The 13,613-nt window shown below is 49.1% G+C and overlaps 1 protein-coding gene across 1 annotated transcript in view; it reads right to left on the bottom strand.

The window, feature by feature from the left end:
• Positions 1-9,399: 9,399 nt before the first annotated feature.
• The window catches only part of ATG16L2 (autophagy related 16 like 2), a 135,078-nt gene continuing 130,864 nt past the window's right edge, over positions 9,400-13,613 (bottom strand). Inside the window, exons 17-18 of the mRNA XM_063950904.1 lie at positions 10,879-10,980; positions 9,400-9,853 (exon numbers count right to left, since the gene is read on the bottom strand). Coding sequence (XP_063806974.1) covers positions 9,760-9,853; positions 10,879-10,980 — 196 coding nt within the window. The 3' untranslated portion in view covers positions 9,400-9,759. The remainder of the gene's footprint in view (positions 9,854-10,878; positions 10,981-13,613) is intronic.

The raw sequence follows: 13,613 nt of genomic DNA, 5'->3' as shown, positions 1-13,613 counted from the left end.
TAGCAGCCGTGCAAACGCTATGCCGCCGCCCACTGGGAGTGTATTTTAGTTTAGCAGAAGTGCGAACGAAAGGATCGCAGAGCGACAGCAAAATAATTTTGTGCAGTTTCCGAGTAGCTTCAGACCTACTCAGCGCTTGCGATCACTTCAGACTGTTCAGTTCCGGATTTGACGTCACGAGCACGCCCTGCGTTCGTCCAGCCACGCCTGCGTTTTTCCTGGCACGCCTGCGTTTTCCCGCACACTCCCTGAAAACGGTCAGTTGACACCCAGAAACGCCCACTTCATGTCAATCACTCTGCGGCCAGCAGTGCAACTGAAAAGCTTCGCTAGACCTTGTGTGAAACTACATCGGTCGTTGTGAAACTACGTCGTGCGTGCGCATTGCGACACATACGCATGCGCAGAAGTGCCTTTTTTTGCATCATCGCTGCACAGCAAACATTTTCAGCTAGCGATCAACTCAAAATGACCCCCCTAATGGGGCTATTTGAGGATAAGTGAGAGTAGACGCCTATCTGTACAGTAAGTGTTAAAGTGTCTTTGTCACATGCAGTAATTACACTCACCTTTGAGTGTAATAAATACACTTTGGGCAAACTTGCACCATTTTGCTACGGTTTGGTCACCCATTTATCCCAAACTGGATATCAGAAACCCGTAGTCTCCTGTAGTTCTGGCATGAATTAATTTCTATCATTTTTTTTCTCTATAAACAAGTAATAAAAGATGATCTTCTCCTTTAATAAAAAAATGTGAATTAAAAAAAATCCACACACATAATAAAAACATAATTCAGTACCAAGAATGTCATATAAAAAAAAAAACCCTAAGAACATTACGACATTACGTCAGAAAGCCCAAGAAAACATTTTACTTTGTTTATTTTTCTTTGAAAGATTAAAAAATAAAATCCAAAACATTCAGATATTTAAGAAAAGGACAATTAGAGGTTAACAAACGTTACAATTAGCCAGCAATTGTAAGAGACACCGATATACACACAGAAAACTAAGACACATAACTATACCAATATATGTATCTTCATAAAGTGACAGTAAACATGAGTGGAAATGCTGTGTCCTGTGACCCAACGCGTTTCGCTAGATGATGGGAAAATGGATCACCACCAACAGCGCAACTCTTCTTATCACAAATATAACACACAGCTATGAATGATTTCATCTCTGTTCCTCTAGGGGAATGTAACAAGTCTGCCTGACCATTGTAGAGGTCTCCGTGTTTTGCTGGTTAGATGGAATTTTGTTTTCTCATATCCCAAGTCCAACAGTGATATTCCCACATAACTCAGGAGATGGGAAATCAGGAGTAAGATTAGAAAAGTTACATATTAAGTACAGTTAATCCATTCACTTGACCATGAGTTTCCCTCCATAGTGCTAGACATCGGGGAGAAGATTGGACCCCTCCATAATGCAAGACACCAGGGAGAAGATGGGACCCCTCCATAGTGCTAGACATCGGGGAGAAGATTGGACCCCTCCATAATGCTAGACACCAGGGAGAAGATGGGACACCTCTGTAATGCTAGACACCAGGGAGAAGATGGGACCCCTCCATAATGCTAGACACCGGGGAGAAGATGGGACCCCTCCATAATGCTAAACACCAGGGAGAAGATGGGACACCTCTGTAATGCTAGACACCGGGGAGGAGATGGGACCCCTCCATAATGCTAGACACCGGGGAGAAGATGGGACCCCTCCATAATGCTAAACACCAGGGAGAAGATGGGACACCTCTGTAATGCTAGACACCGGGGAGGAGATGGGACCCCTCCATAATGCTAGACACCGGGGAGAAGATGGGACCCCTCCATAATGCTAAACACCAGGGAGAAGATGGGACCCCTCCATAATGCTAGACACCGGGGAGGAGATGGGACCCCTCCATAATGCTAGACACCGGGGAGAAGATGGGACCCCTCCATAATGCTAGACACCGGGGAGGAGATGGGACCCCTCCATAATGCTAGACACCGGGGAGAAGATGGGACCCCTCAATAATGCTAGACACCGGGGAGAAGATGGGACCCCTCCATAATGCTAGACACCAGGAAGAAGATGGGACCCCTCCATAATGCTAGACACCAGGAAGAAGACGGGACCCCTCCATGATGCTAGACACCAGGGAGAAGATTGTACCCCTCCATGATGCTAGACACCAGGGAGAAGATGGGACCCCTCCATAATGCTAGACACCAAGGAGAAGCTGGGAACCCCTCCATAATACTGGACACCAGGGAGAAGATGGGACCCCCCCCGTAATGCTAGACACCGGGGAGAAGATTGGACCCCTCCATAATGCAAGACATCAGGGAGAAGATGGGACCCCTCCATAATGCTAGACACCAAGGAGAAGATGGGACCCCTCCATAATGCTAGACACCAGGGAGGAGATGGGACCTGTCCATAATGCTAGACACCAAGAAGAAGTTGGGAACCCCTCCATAATACTGGACACCAGGGAGAAGATAGGACCCTTCCGTAATGCTAGACACCGGGGAGAAGATGGGACCCCTCCATAATGCTAGACACCAGGGAGAAGATGGGAACCCTCCGTAATGCTAGACACCAAGGAGAAGATTGGACCCCTCCATAATGCTAGACACCAGGGAGAAGATGGGACACCTCCATAATGCTAGACACCAAGGAGAAGCTGGGACCCCTCCATAATACTGGACACCAGGGAGAAGATGGGACCACTCCGTAATGCTAGACACCGGGAAGAATATGGGACCCCTCCATAATGCTAGACACCGGGGAGAAGATGGGACCCCTCCATAATGAGAGACACCAGGGAGAAGATGGGAACCCTCCGTAATGCTAGACACCGGGGAGAAGATGGGAACCCTCCGTAATGCTAGACACCGGGGAGAAGATGGGACCCCTCCATAATGCTAGACACCGGGGAGAAGATGGGAACCCTCCATAATAATAGACACCAGGGAGAAGATGGGAACCCTCCATAATGCTAGACACCAAGGAGAAGATGGGACCCCTCCATAATGCTAGACACCAGGGAGAAGATAGGACCCCCTACATAATGCTAGACACCAAGGAGAAGATGGGACCCCCTACATAATGCTAGACACCAAGGAGAAGCTGAGAACCCCTCCATAATGCTGGACACCTGGGAGAATATGGGACCCCTCCGTAATCCTAGACACCGGGGAGAAGATTGGACCCCTCCATAATGCTAGACACCGGGAAGAAGATGGGACCCCTCCATAATGAAAGACACCGGGAAGAAGATGGGACCCCCTACGTAATGCTAGACACCTGGGAGAAGATGGATCCCCTCCATAATGCTAGACACCAGGAAGATGGGACCCCTCCATAATGCTAGACACCAGGGAGAAGATGGTACCCCTCCATGATGCTAGACACCAGGGAGAAGATGGGACCCCTCCATAATGCTAGACACCAAGGAGAAGCTGGGAACCCCTCCATAATACTGGACACCAGGGAGAAGATGGGACCCCCCCTGTAATGCTAGACACCGGGGAGAAGATTGGACTCCTCCATAATGCAAGACACAGGGAGAAGATGGGACCCCTCCATAATGCTAGACACCAAGGAGAAGATGGGACCCCTCCATAATGCTAGACACCAGGGAGGAGATGGGACCTGTCCATAATGCTAGACACCAAGAAGAAGTTGGGAACCCCTCCATAATACTGGACACCAGGGAGAAGATAGGACCCTTCCGTAATGCTAGACACCGGGGAGAAGATGGGACCCCTCCATAATGCTAGACACCAGGGAGAAGATGGGAACCCTCCGTAATGCTAGACACCAAGGAGAAGATTGGACCCCTCCATAATGCTAGACACCAGGGAGAAGATGGGACACCTCCATAATGCTAGACACCAAGGAGAAGCTGGGACCCCTCCATAATACTGGACACCAGGGAGAAGATGGGACCACTCCGTAATGCTAGACACCGGGAAGAATATGGGACCCCTCCATAATGCTAGACACCGGGGAGAAGATGGGACCCCTCCATAATGAGAGACACCAGGGAGAAGATGGGAACCCTCCGTAATGCTAGACACCGGGGAGAAGATGGGACCCCTCCATAATGCTAGACACCGGGGAGAAGATGGGAACCCTCCATAATAATAGACACCAGGGAGAAGATGGGAACCCTCCATAATGCTAGACACCAAGGAGAAGATGGGACCCCTCCATAATGCTAGACACCAGGGAGAAGATAGGACCCCCTACATAATGCTAGACACCAAGGAGAAGATGGGACCCCCTACATAATGCTAGACACCAAGGAGAAGCTGAGAACCCCTCCATAATGCTGGACACCTGGGAGAATATGGGACCCCTCCGTAATCCTAGACACCGGGGAGAAGATTGGACCCCTCCATAATGCTAGACACCGGGAAGAAGATGGGACCCCTCCATAATGAAAGACACCGGGAAGAAGATGGGACCCCCTACGTAATGCTAGACACCTGGGAGAAGATGGATCCCCTCCATAATGCTAGACACCAGGAAGATGGGACCCCTCCATAATGCTAGACACCAGGGAGAAGATGGTACCCCTGCATAATGCTATACACCGGGGAGAAGATGGGACCCCTCTGTAATGCTAGATACCAGGGAGAAGATGGAATCCTTCCATAATGTTAGACACTAGGGAGAAGATGGGACCCCCTCCATAATGCTAGACACCAGGGAGATGGGATCCCTCCATAATGCTAGACGCCAGGGAGGAGATGGGACCCCCTACATAATGCTAGACACCAGGGAGGAGATGGGAACCCTCTATAATGCTAGACACCAGGGTGAAGATGGAACCCCTCCATAATGCTAGACACCAGGGAGAAGATTGGAACCCCTCCATAATGCTAGACACCAGGGAGGAGATGGGACCCCTCCATTATGCTAGACACCAGGGAGAAGATGGGACCCCTCTGTAATGCTAGACACCAGGGAGAAGATGGGACCCCTCCGTAATGCTAGACACCAGGGAGAAGATGGGACCCCTACGTAATGCTAGACAGCAGGGAGAAGATGGGACCCCTCCATAATGCTAGACACCGGGGTGAAGATGGGACCCCTCCATAATGCTAGACACCAGGGAGAAGATTGGAACCCCTCCATAATGCTAGACACCAGGGAGAAGATGGGACCCCTACATAATGCTAGACGCCAGGGAGGAGATGGGACCCCCTACATAATGCTAGACACCAGGGAGAAGATGGGACCCCTCCATAATGCTAGACACCGGGGAGAAGATGGGATCCTTCCATAATGCTAGACACTAGGGAGAAGATGGGACCCCTCCATAATGCTAGACGCCAGGGAGGAGATGGGACCCCCTACATAATGCTAGACACCAGGAAGAAGATGGGACCCCTCCATAATGCTAGACACCAGGGAGGAGATGGGACCGCTCCATAATGCTAGACACCAGGGAGAAGATTGGAACCCCTCCATAATGCTAGACACCAGGGAGAAGATGGGACCCCTCCATAATGCTAGACACCGGGGAGAAGATGGGACCCCTCTGTAATGCTAGACACCAGGGAGAAGATGGGATCCTTCCATAATGCTAGACACTAGGAAGAAGATGGGACCCCCTCCATAATGCTAGACACCAGGGAGATGGGATCCCTCCATAATGCTAGACGCCAGGGAGGAGATGGGACCCCTCCATTATGCTAGACACCAGGAAGATGGGACCCCTCCATAATGCTAGACACCAGGGAGAAGATGGGACCCCCTACATAATGCTAGACACCCGGGAGAAGATGGGACCCCTCCATAATGCTAGACACCAGGGAGAAGATGGGACCCCCTACATAATGCTAGACACCAGGGAGAAGATGGGACCCCGTACATAATGCTAGACACCAGGGAGAAGATGGGACCCCTACATAATGCTAGACACTAGGGAGAAGACGTAACCCCTCTCTAATGCTACAGATGGGGAATTTGATGGGACCCCTCCATAGTGCTAGCCACAAGAGAGAAGATGGGACAGTTCAAGGGGCTGGAGCCCTCCGTAATGTTACATGGGGGGGAGAAAGTGAGAAGATAGAAATACGCCAGGTGGATGTCTATGCAGCATAAAACCCTGATATCTCAGCTTGGACAGCGCTAAATACTGTAGAATGTATCGTCCATCACAGGCAGAGCTGATGAAGCGGCACATTAATAAATGCAAGTGATAAACGGCCTCTCTCTTACACAACCAGAATACATTACGGTGATTAATCCGGCATTAGGTAAGAGTCATCCCGAGGAGTGGTCTTAACTTTAAGATTAATAAATATCTCCAAGTCTGCTCCTAATCCACAAATAAATTAATACATCTGTAAACTGCTTTATGGCATAAGGCACTGGATATATGGCACGACGCAGCGGACTGTAACATGGCACTCCGTAAACGTGATCAGGAAACCCTGGAAATAAAGCCGGACTGGTTTGGTGCTGGGCGCACTGGCACTTTCTGGGTAAGACATCAGGTATTGTGCTAGTCTCCGGCATAAGTACGCATGCAGGGAGAGCGCAATTCCGATGTACACGCTGTTCAGCGATTATTTGCTTCTGCGCATGTGGGAAAACCCGGAATCTCCCTACGGTACATGCGTTACCCTGAGTACGCACAAAGGGGGCTGCTGCGTACGCCTCAAACAGCATCAGAAATGGAGCGGCAAAGAGATGCGCTTTCCCGGGCGGTGACTGGTAGGTGGCCTGCAATGAACAGCCCCTCTCAGCGTGCCAGGACTCTGTTAGAAATTGTACGTCTTTGTTTTGTTGCAAAAAAATGCACCTTAGTTGCAACGCCGTTATGGATAGGACGCACCAGGAGATTATTAATTTGGTAATTTGTACAGTGCATCTGTCGCGTTGGACCAAGACGACGCCAGATTTTAGCAGAGTTGCACGGGACCTGGCGCCTCACTCGCGCCAGGCTTCTCGCGTTGCGTGGCGTACTGAGGATAGATGTATGAGGCTGCATCTCTATTACTGCGCCCATGACTCCGGTAACAGGCGCTAGAGAGGATGCAGCAGCACCCACCTCTGGAGGGAGTTTCTGCAGTAACAGACATGGTCCTATCCCCAGACGGTATCATACAAGGTGAGGAAGAAGGAAGGAATGGCACCTGAGTTGTGGGTAGAAGGTGTAAATGAATAATCTTTGGCTACAAATGGCACACTTTTAGGATGAGACATTATACACGATCCCACCACACGTGTCCGTGTACCCAGCACAGGCAGGAAAGTGGTGCAAAAATAAAAGAAATAAGCGTGTATTCCGCGTGATAGTCACAGACACAGAATAGTGACCCAGTCCTGTGATGCGGCAAGCTGGAACATCACACATGTATCTCACGTGTGTCTGGTAAGAGTTGCGTGTATTACGAATATACCTAAATAAACCAATGCCGCCACCAGAATAATCTGGACACAGAGAATCCAGCGGATTGTTCTAAAGATATACAACATTCATTCTGAAGAACAGCAAATGCAGACATGAAACAGCTCCCTTTGGGTGAGGTGGTTGCGTGGATAATGAATGCCCCAGCTGGGGGGGGGACATCTGCCCAGTCAGAGCCCTATGTAGCAGCAGTGACCACCTTACTGAAGCTCCCTCTAGCGATTAGGCTGTGTCTGCTATTTTAGTCAAAAGAGCCTGTGATTGGTTAACACTGTGCGCTGTGTCCTAGTGAATATTTTAATAACGACCACTGACTTATCAGTACTGGGAACTTCAGTAAGCCACCAATAGAGGGAGCTTCAGTAAGCCACCAATAGAGGGAGCTTCAGTAAGCCACCAATAGGGGGAGCTTCAGTAAGTCATCAATAGAGGGAGCTTCAGTAAGCCACCAATAGAGGGAGCTTCAGTAAGTCATCAATAAAGGGAGCTTCAGTAAGCCACCAATAGAGGGAGCTTCAGTAAGCCACCAATAGGGGGAGCTTCAGTAAGTCATCAATAGAGGGAGCTTCAGTAAGCCACCAATAGAGGGAGCTTCAGTAAGTCATCAATAAAGGGAGCTTCAGTAAGCCACCAATAGAGGGAGCTTCAGTAAGTCATCAATAGAGGGAGCTTCAGTAAGCCACCAATAGATGGAGCTTCAGTAAGTCGTCAATAGAGGGAGCTTCAGTAAGCCACCAATAGAGGGAGCTTCAGTAAGTCATCAATAGAGGGAGCTTCAGTAAGCCACCAATAGATGGAGCTTCAGTAAGCCACCAATAGATGGAGCTTCAGTAAGCCACCAATAGAGGGAGCTTCAGTAAGCCACCAATAGAGGGAGCTTCAGTAAGTCACCAATAGAGGGAGCTTCAGTAAGCCACCAATAGAGGGAGCTTCAGTAAGCCACCAATAGAGGGAGCTTCAGTAAGCCACCAATAGGGGGAGCTTCAGCAAGTCATCAATAGAGGGAGCTTCAGTAAGCCACCAATAGAGGGAGCTTCAGTAAGTCATCAATAAAGGGAGCTTTAGTAAGCCACCAATAGAGGGAGCTTCAGTAAGCCATCAATAGATGGAGCTTCAGTAAGTCATCAATAGAGGGAGCTTCAGTAAGCCACCAATAGAGGGAGCTTCAGTAATACCCCTTTTACACTCGCATGAAAATCCCGGGATTTTGCACGTGAACGCGCATCATCCCGGGATTTTTGTCAGTGTGAAAGGGTACAGGGACAATTTCCCGGGTCGAGCATCCCGGGATTTCAACCCAGGTCTCGACCAGGGTTGGTCCCGGGACCGTCCCGGGAAGCTGTGTAGTGTGAAAGGGTCCGTCCCGGGATTCACTATCCCGGGACTGTTAAAAGGACTCGGATTGGAGCTTTCTTGGGCTCAGAAAAGATGGTCATCTTTTCTGAGCCCAAGGCCATTTCTAATGACATACTTATGCATTTGCAGGGATATCCCGGGATCAGTGTAAATGGGGCTGTCCCGGGTCGATCCCAGGTCTTAGTGCAGTGTGAAAGGGGTCAGTCCCGGGAATGCATCCCGGGACGCATCCCGGGAGTGCGAGTGTAAAAGGGGTATAAGTCATCAATAGAGGGAGCTTCAGTAAGCCACCAATAGATGGAGCTTCAGTAAGCCACCAATAGAGGGAGCTTCAGTAAGCCACCAATAGAGGGAGCTTCAGTAAGCCACCAATAGAGGGAGCTTCAGTAAGCCACCAATAGAGGGAGCTTCAGTAAGCCACCAATAGAGGAAGCTTCAGTAAGCCACCAATAGAGGGAGCTTCAGTAAGCCACCAATAGAGGGAGCTTCAGTAAGCCACCAATAGAGGGAGCTTCAGTAAGCCACCAATAGAGGGAGCTTCAGTAAGCCACCAATAGAGGGAGCTTCAGTAAGCCACCAATAGAGGGAGCTTCAGTAAGCCACCAATAGAGGGAGCTTCAGTAAGCCACCAATAGAGGGAGCTTCAGTAAGTCATCAATAGAGGGAGCTTCAGTAAGCCACCAATAGAGGGAGCTTCAGTAAGCCACCAATAGGGAAGCTTCAGTAAGTCATTAATAGAGGGAGCTTCAGTAAGCCACCAATAGAGGGAGCAAGTCAGAGCAGGTGAGATATTGCCCACTACATGGGGGCTCTTACAAAATACTGGTATGAGGCCTACAAATGTTGCGTTACTCCCTTTCACAAAGGCACATTAGCAGATAAAGAATGCCGCAGTTGCGGGACGTGGCGTCCTTCGCAGATCTGTTTACTCTAACAATGTGCCCTCTTTGGTGTAGTGTGTCGAAAAATAAAAAAAATTCAGTATTGAGTCCAGAGCACGGCTTTCTTCCCACGATCCACGCTGACCACGTAATCCCCGGATGCTGACCACGCCACGGCGTTCACCGGTGCACTGCGGAGCAAAGGACAGACAGTATAAACACCTCAGTAAGTACCCAATCATTGTCTTCCAGGCCATACGAGGACATTACCGTTACTCACGTGTAACGGATACTGACTATAGTAATTCCCTGCTGTGCTACAAGGGTTCCTTTATTCTATATTCTTATAAAAAAACAACTTTACAATAAAATATTATGTTCAAATATTATTAAATACTATTCAGTCACTTATTTTAACGCAAACCGGAGGAAACCTCACGCAGGCGAGGGGAAAACATACAAACACAACACGGATAGGTCCTTGGCTGGAATCCAACCCAAGACCCATGTGCTGTGAGGCAGCAATGCTAACCACTGGGCATACAATAATGGTGAGAGAGGCACTGGGGGCCAGTTAGGTAAACCACAGCCAGCCATCAGGACAAAGCCGCACAGATATTACATATATTTACATAACCTCACAAAGTCAGGAAGCGCCGTGTGCGCCATTAAACTATTACGGGAGGGGGGAGGGGTCTGCCCACTTGTCATGACATTTACACAAAGTCCTTGGAGTATTTCCTGACATTGTGTTACTTGGATGTCTCTCCCTGTATGACCCAGGAAACCTTCTCCTGCTGCCTCTGTGATACATTACCAACCAATCAGAGGCAGCGAGGGTCACAAATCCTGCAGATGTGGCGCACTCTGCTGGTGAGAGTGAGAATTGCTCCTCATTAATATTTTCTCAGCAGATATTTTCACGCCAGCTGGGAGTACTCGGTTCCCCCTCAGAACACAGTGCATCCCAATTTCTCTTTACAGGTTACTTCCACATAATACTGATTGTACAATGAATGCACCGGATAGAAATGATTTCCCTGTTCAGACCACACGGTGTAATTAGCACGCAGCTATGGCGGTATCCCTAGGGTAATGAGGCTGCAGTGCCTGGGTGCACTAGCGGAGGGCGAGACATGCAGGTTGTTACAGTGAGTAATGGAACGTCACACAGGAGGAAGAGAAGCAGTAATGAGGCATGAGGCTCTGTCCTGACCTGTGCTCCCCAGTCAGGCTCCTCTCCAGCAATCCGGTCCGTGTGTTCCATACGAAGACGGTGCCGTCCGCAGAGCCGGCGATACTGTAACTGGCATCCGGGCTGCGGGAACAGGAGACATAGATGATCAGGCACGCAGAGGGTGGCAGCAGTGGGAGACAGATAGTACGAGGCACCGTGCCTCACTACACACATAACTACATATAGACAGGGACAGCACAGAGTACCTGGTGTATCTACATATAGACAGGGACAGCACAGAGTACCTAGTGTATCTACATATAGACAGGGACAGCACAGAGTACCTAGTGTATCTACATATAGACAGGGACAGCACAGAGTACCTAGTGTATCTACATATAGACAGGGACAGCGCAGAGTACCTAGTGTATCTACATATAGACAGGGACAGCGCAGAGTACCTGGTGTATCTACATAGAGATAGGGAAAGGGCAGAGTACCTAGTGTATCTACATATAGATAGGGACAGCACAGAGTACCTAGTGTATCTACATATAGACAGGGACAGCGCAGAGTACCTAGTGTATCTACATATAGACAGGGACAGCGCAGAGTACCTGGTGTATCTACATAGAGATAGGGAAAGGGCAGAGTACCTAGTGTATCTACATATAGACAGGGACAGCACAGAGTACCTAGCGTATCTACATATAGACAGGGACAGCGCAGAGTACCTAGTGTATCTACATATAGACAGGGACAGCGCAGAGTACCTAGTGTATCTACATATAGACAGGGACAGCACAGAGTACCTAGTGTATCTACATATAGACAGGGACAGCACAGAGTACCTAGTGTATCTACATATAGACAGGGACAGCGCAGAGTACCTAGTGTATCTACATAGAGATAGGGAAAGGGCAGAGTGTCACTACACATAACCACGTAAAGACAGGGACAGTACCTGGCTGCAATATGTGGCAGTACTATCAAGCCTTGCAGAGAGATAAAGTGGAGAGAGATAAAGTACCAGCCAATCAGCTCCTAACTGTTATTTTTTAAACACAGCCTGTGATATGACAGCTACTTTATCTCTCTCCAATGTTTGATACATCTCCCCCTCTTGAAGCTTATGATTAATGTGCTGGTTTGTAAAATGCATTATTGTGTATCTGTAGTAAGTACTGTACAATGGCCCTCATTCCGAGTTGTTCGCTCGGAGATTGTCATCGCATCGCAGTGAGAATTCTCTTAGTGCGCATGCGCAATGTTCGCACTGCGACAGCGCCAAGTAACTTTACAATGATGAAAGTAAGTTTACTCACGGCATTTTCATCGCTCCGACGTTCGCATTGTGATTGACAGAAAATGGGTGTTACTGGGCGGATGCACGGCGTTTTAGGGGCGTGTGGCTGGAAACGCTACCGTTTCCGGAAAAAACGCAGGAGTGGCCGGAGAAACGGTGGGAGTGCCTGGGCGAACGCTGGGTGTGTTTATGACGTCAGCCAGGAACGAAAAGCACTGAACTGATCGCACAGGCAGAGTAAGTCTGAAGCTACTCAGAAACTGCTAACTCGTTTGTAATCGCAATATTGCGCGTACGTCGGTCGCAATTTTAAGAAGCTAAGATTCACTCCCAGTAGGCGGCGGCTTAGCGTGTGTAACTCTGCTACATTCGCCTTGCGAGCGAACAACTCGGAATGAGGGCCAATGTTACTCTATCCAGGTGCAGTCTGTGTATGTAACACGCTGACACAGGACAGAGCGTTCCTCCAGATATAAGGCAGCATGCTTCCCTACTAATCCCTCTGGGAGTCCTGTATATATCTGATCAGTGACCCATCGCATGCTATATACCAACACTGCCACAGAGGAAACGCTCCTTCATAGGATGAGATGTTTGGACGAAACGCGTCAGCTCTCATTCATCAGCTTGTGTGTTGTCACCTCGCACCCATCCCTATATTATACGTGGTGCACGCTGTAACCTATACAATGGCCGGTCTGCTGTCCATCCTCTTATACACCCTGCACCAAGACTCTCATCGTTTTCTTGGGCGATCGTGTGGGCGTGATGCAGCACAGGAAACTGCCGCCATAAGCCCCCTCTGTACTGCACGGGTATACACAGGACAGGCGGGTGTAACACAGCACAGGAAGCTGCAGACATAAGCCCCCCCCCACTGTACTGTGCGGGTATATAAAGCCTCCTCTGTACTGTGCGGGTATATAAAACCCCCTCTGTAGTGTGCGGGTATATAAAGCCCCCTCTGTACTGTGCGGGTATATATAAAGTCTCTGTAGTGTGCGGGTATATATAGCCCCCTCTGTACTGTGCGGGTATATAAAACCCCCTCTGTAGTGTGCGGGTATATAAAGCCCCCTCTGTACTGTGCGGGTATATATAAAGTCTCTGTAGTGTGCGGGTATATATAGCCCCCTCTGTACTGTGCAGGTATATAAAACCCCCTCTGTACTGTGCGGGTATATAAAGCCACCTCTGTACTGTGCGGGTATATAAAGCCACCTCTGTACTGTGCGGGTATATATAAAGTCTCTGTAGTGCGCGGGTATATATAGTCTCCTCTGTACTGTGCGGGTATATAAAGCCTCCTCTGTACTGTGCGGGTATATAAAGCCCCCTCTGTACTGTGCGGGTATATAAAGCCCCCTCTGTACTGTGCGGGTATATATTAAAGTCTCCTCTGTACTGTACGGGTATATATAAAGTCTCCTCTGTACTGTGCGGGTATATAAAGCCCCCTCTGTACTGT

This window comes from Pseudophryne corroboree, chromosome 2, assembly GCF_028390025.1.
Source record: "Pseudophryne corroboree isolate aPseCor3 chromosome 2, aPseCor3.hap2, whole genome shotgun sequence".
Taxonomy (NCBI): domain Eukaryota; kingdom Metazoa; phylum Chordata; class Amphibia; order Anura; family Myobatrachidae; genus Pseudophryne; species Pseudophryne corroboree.
Note: the sequence above shows the minus strand (reverse complement) of the source record. Positions and strands in the feature narration are given on the sequence as shown.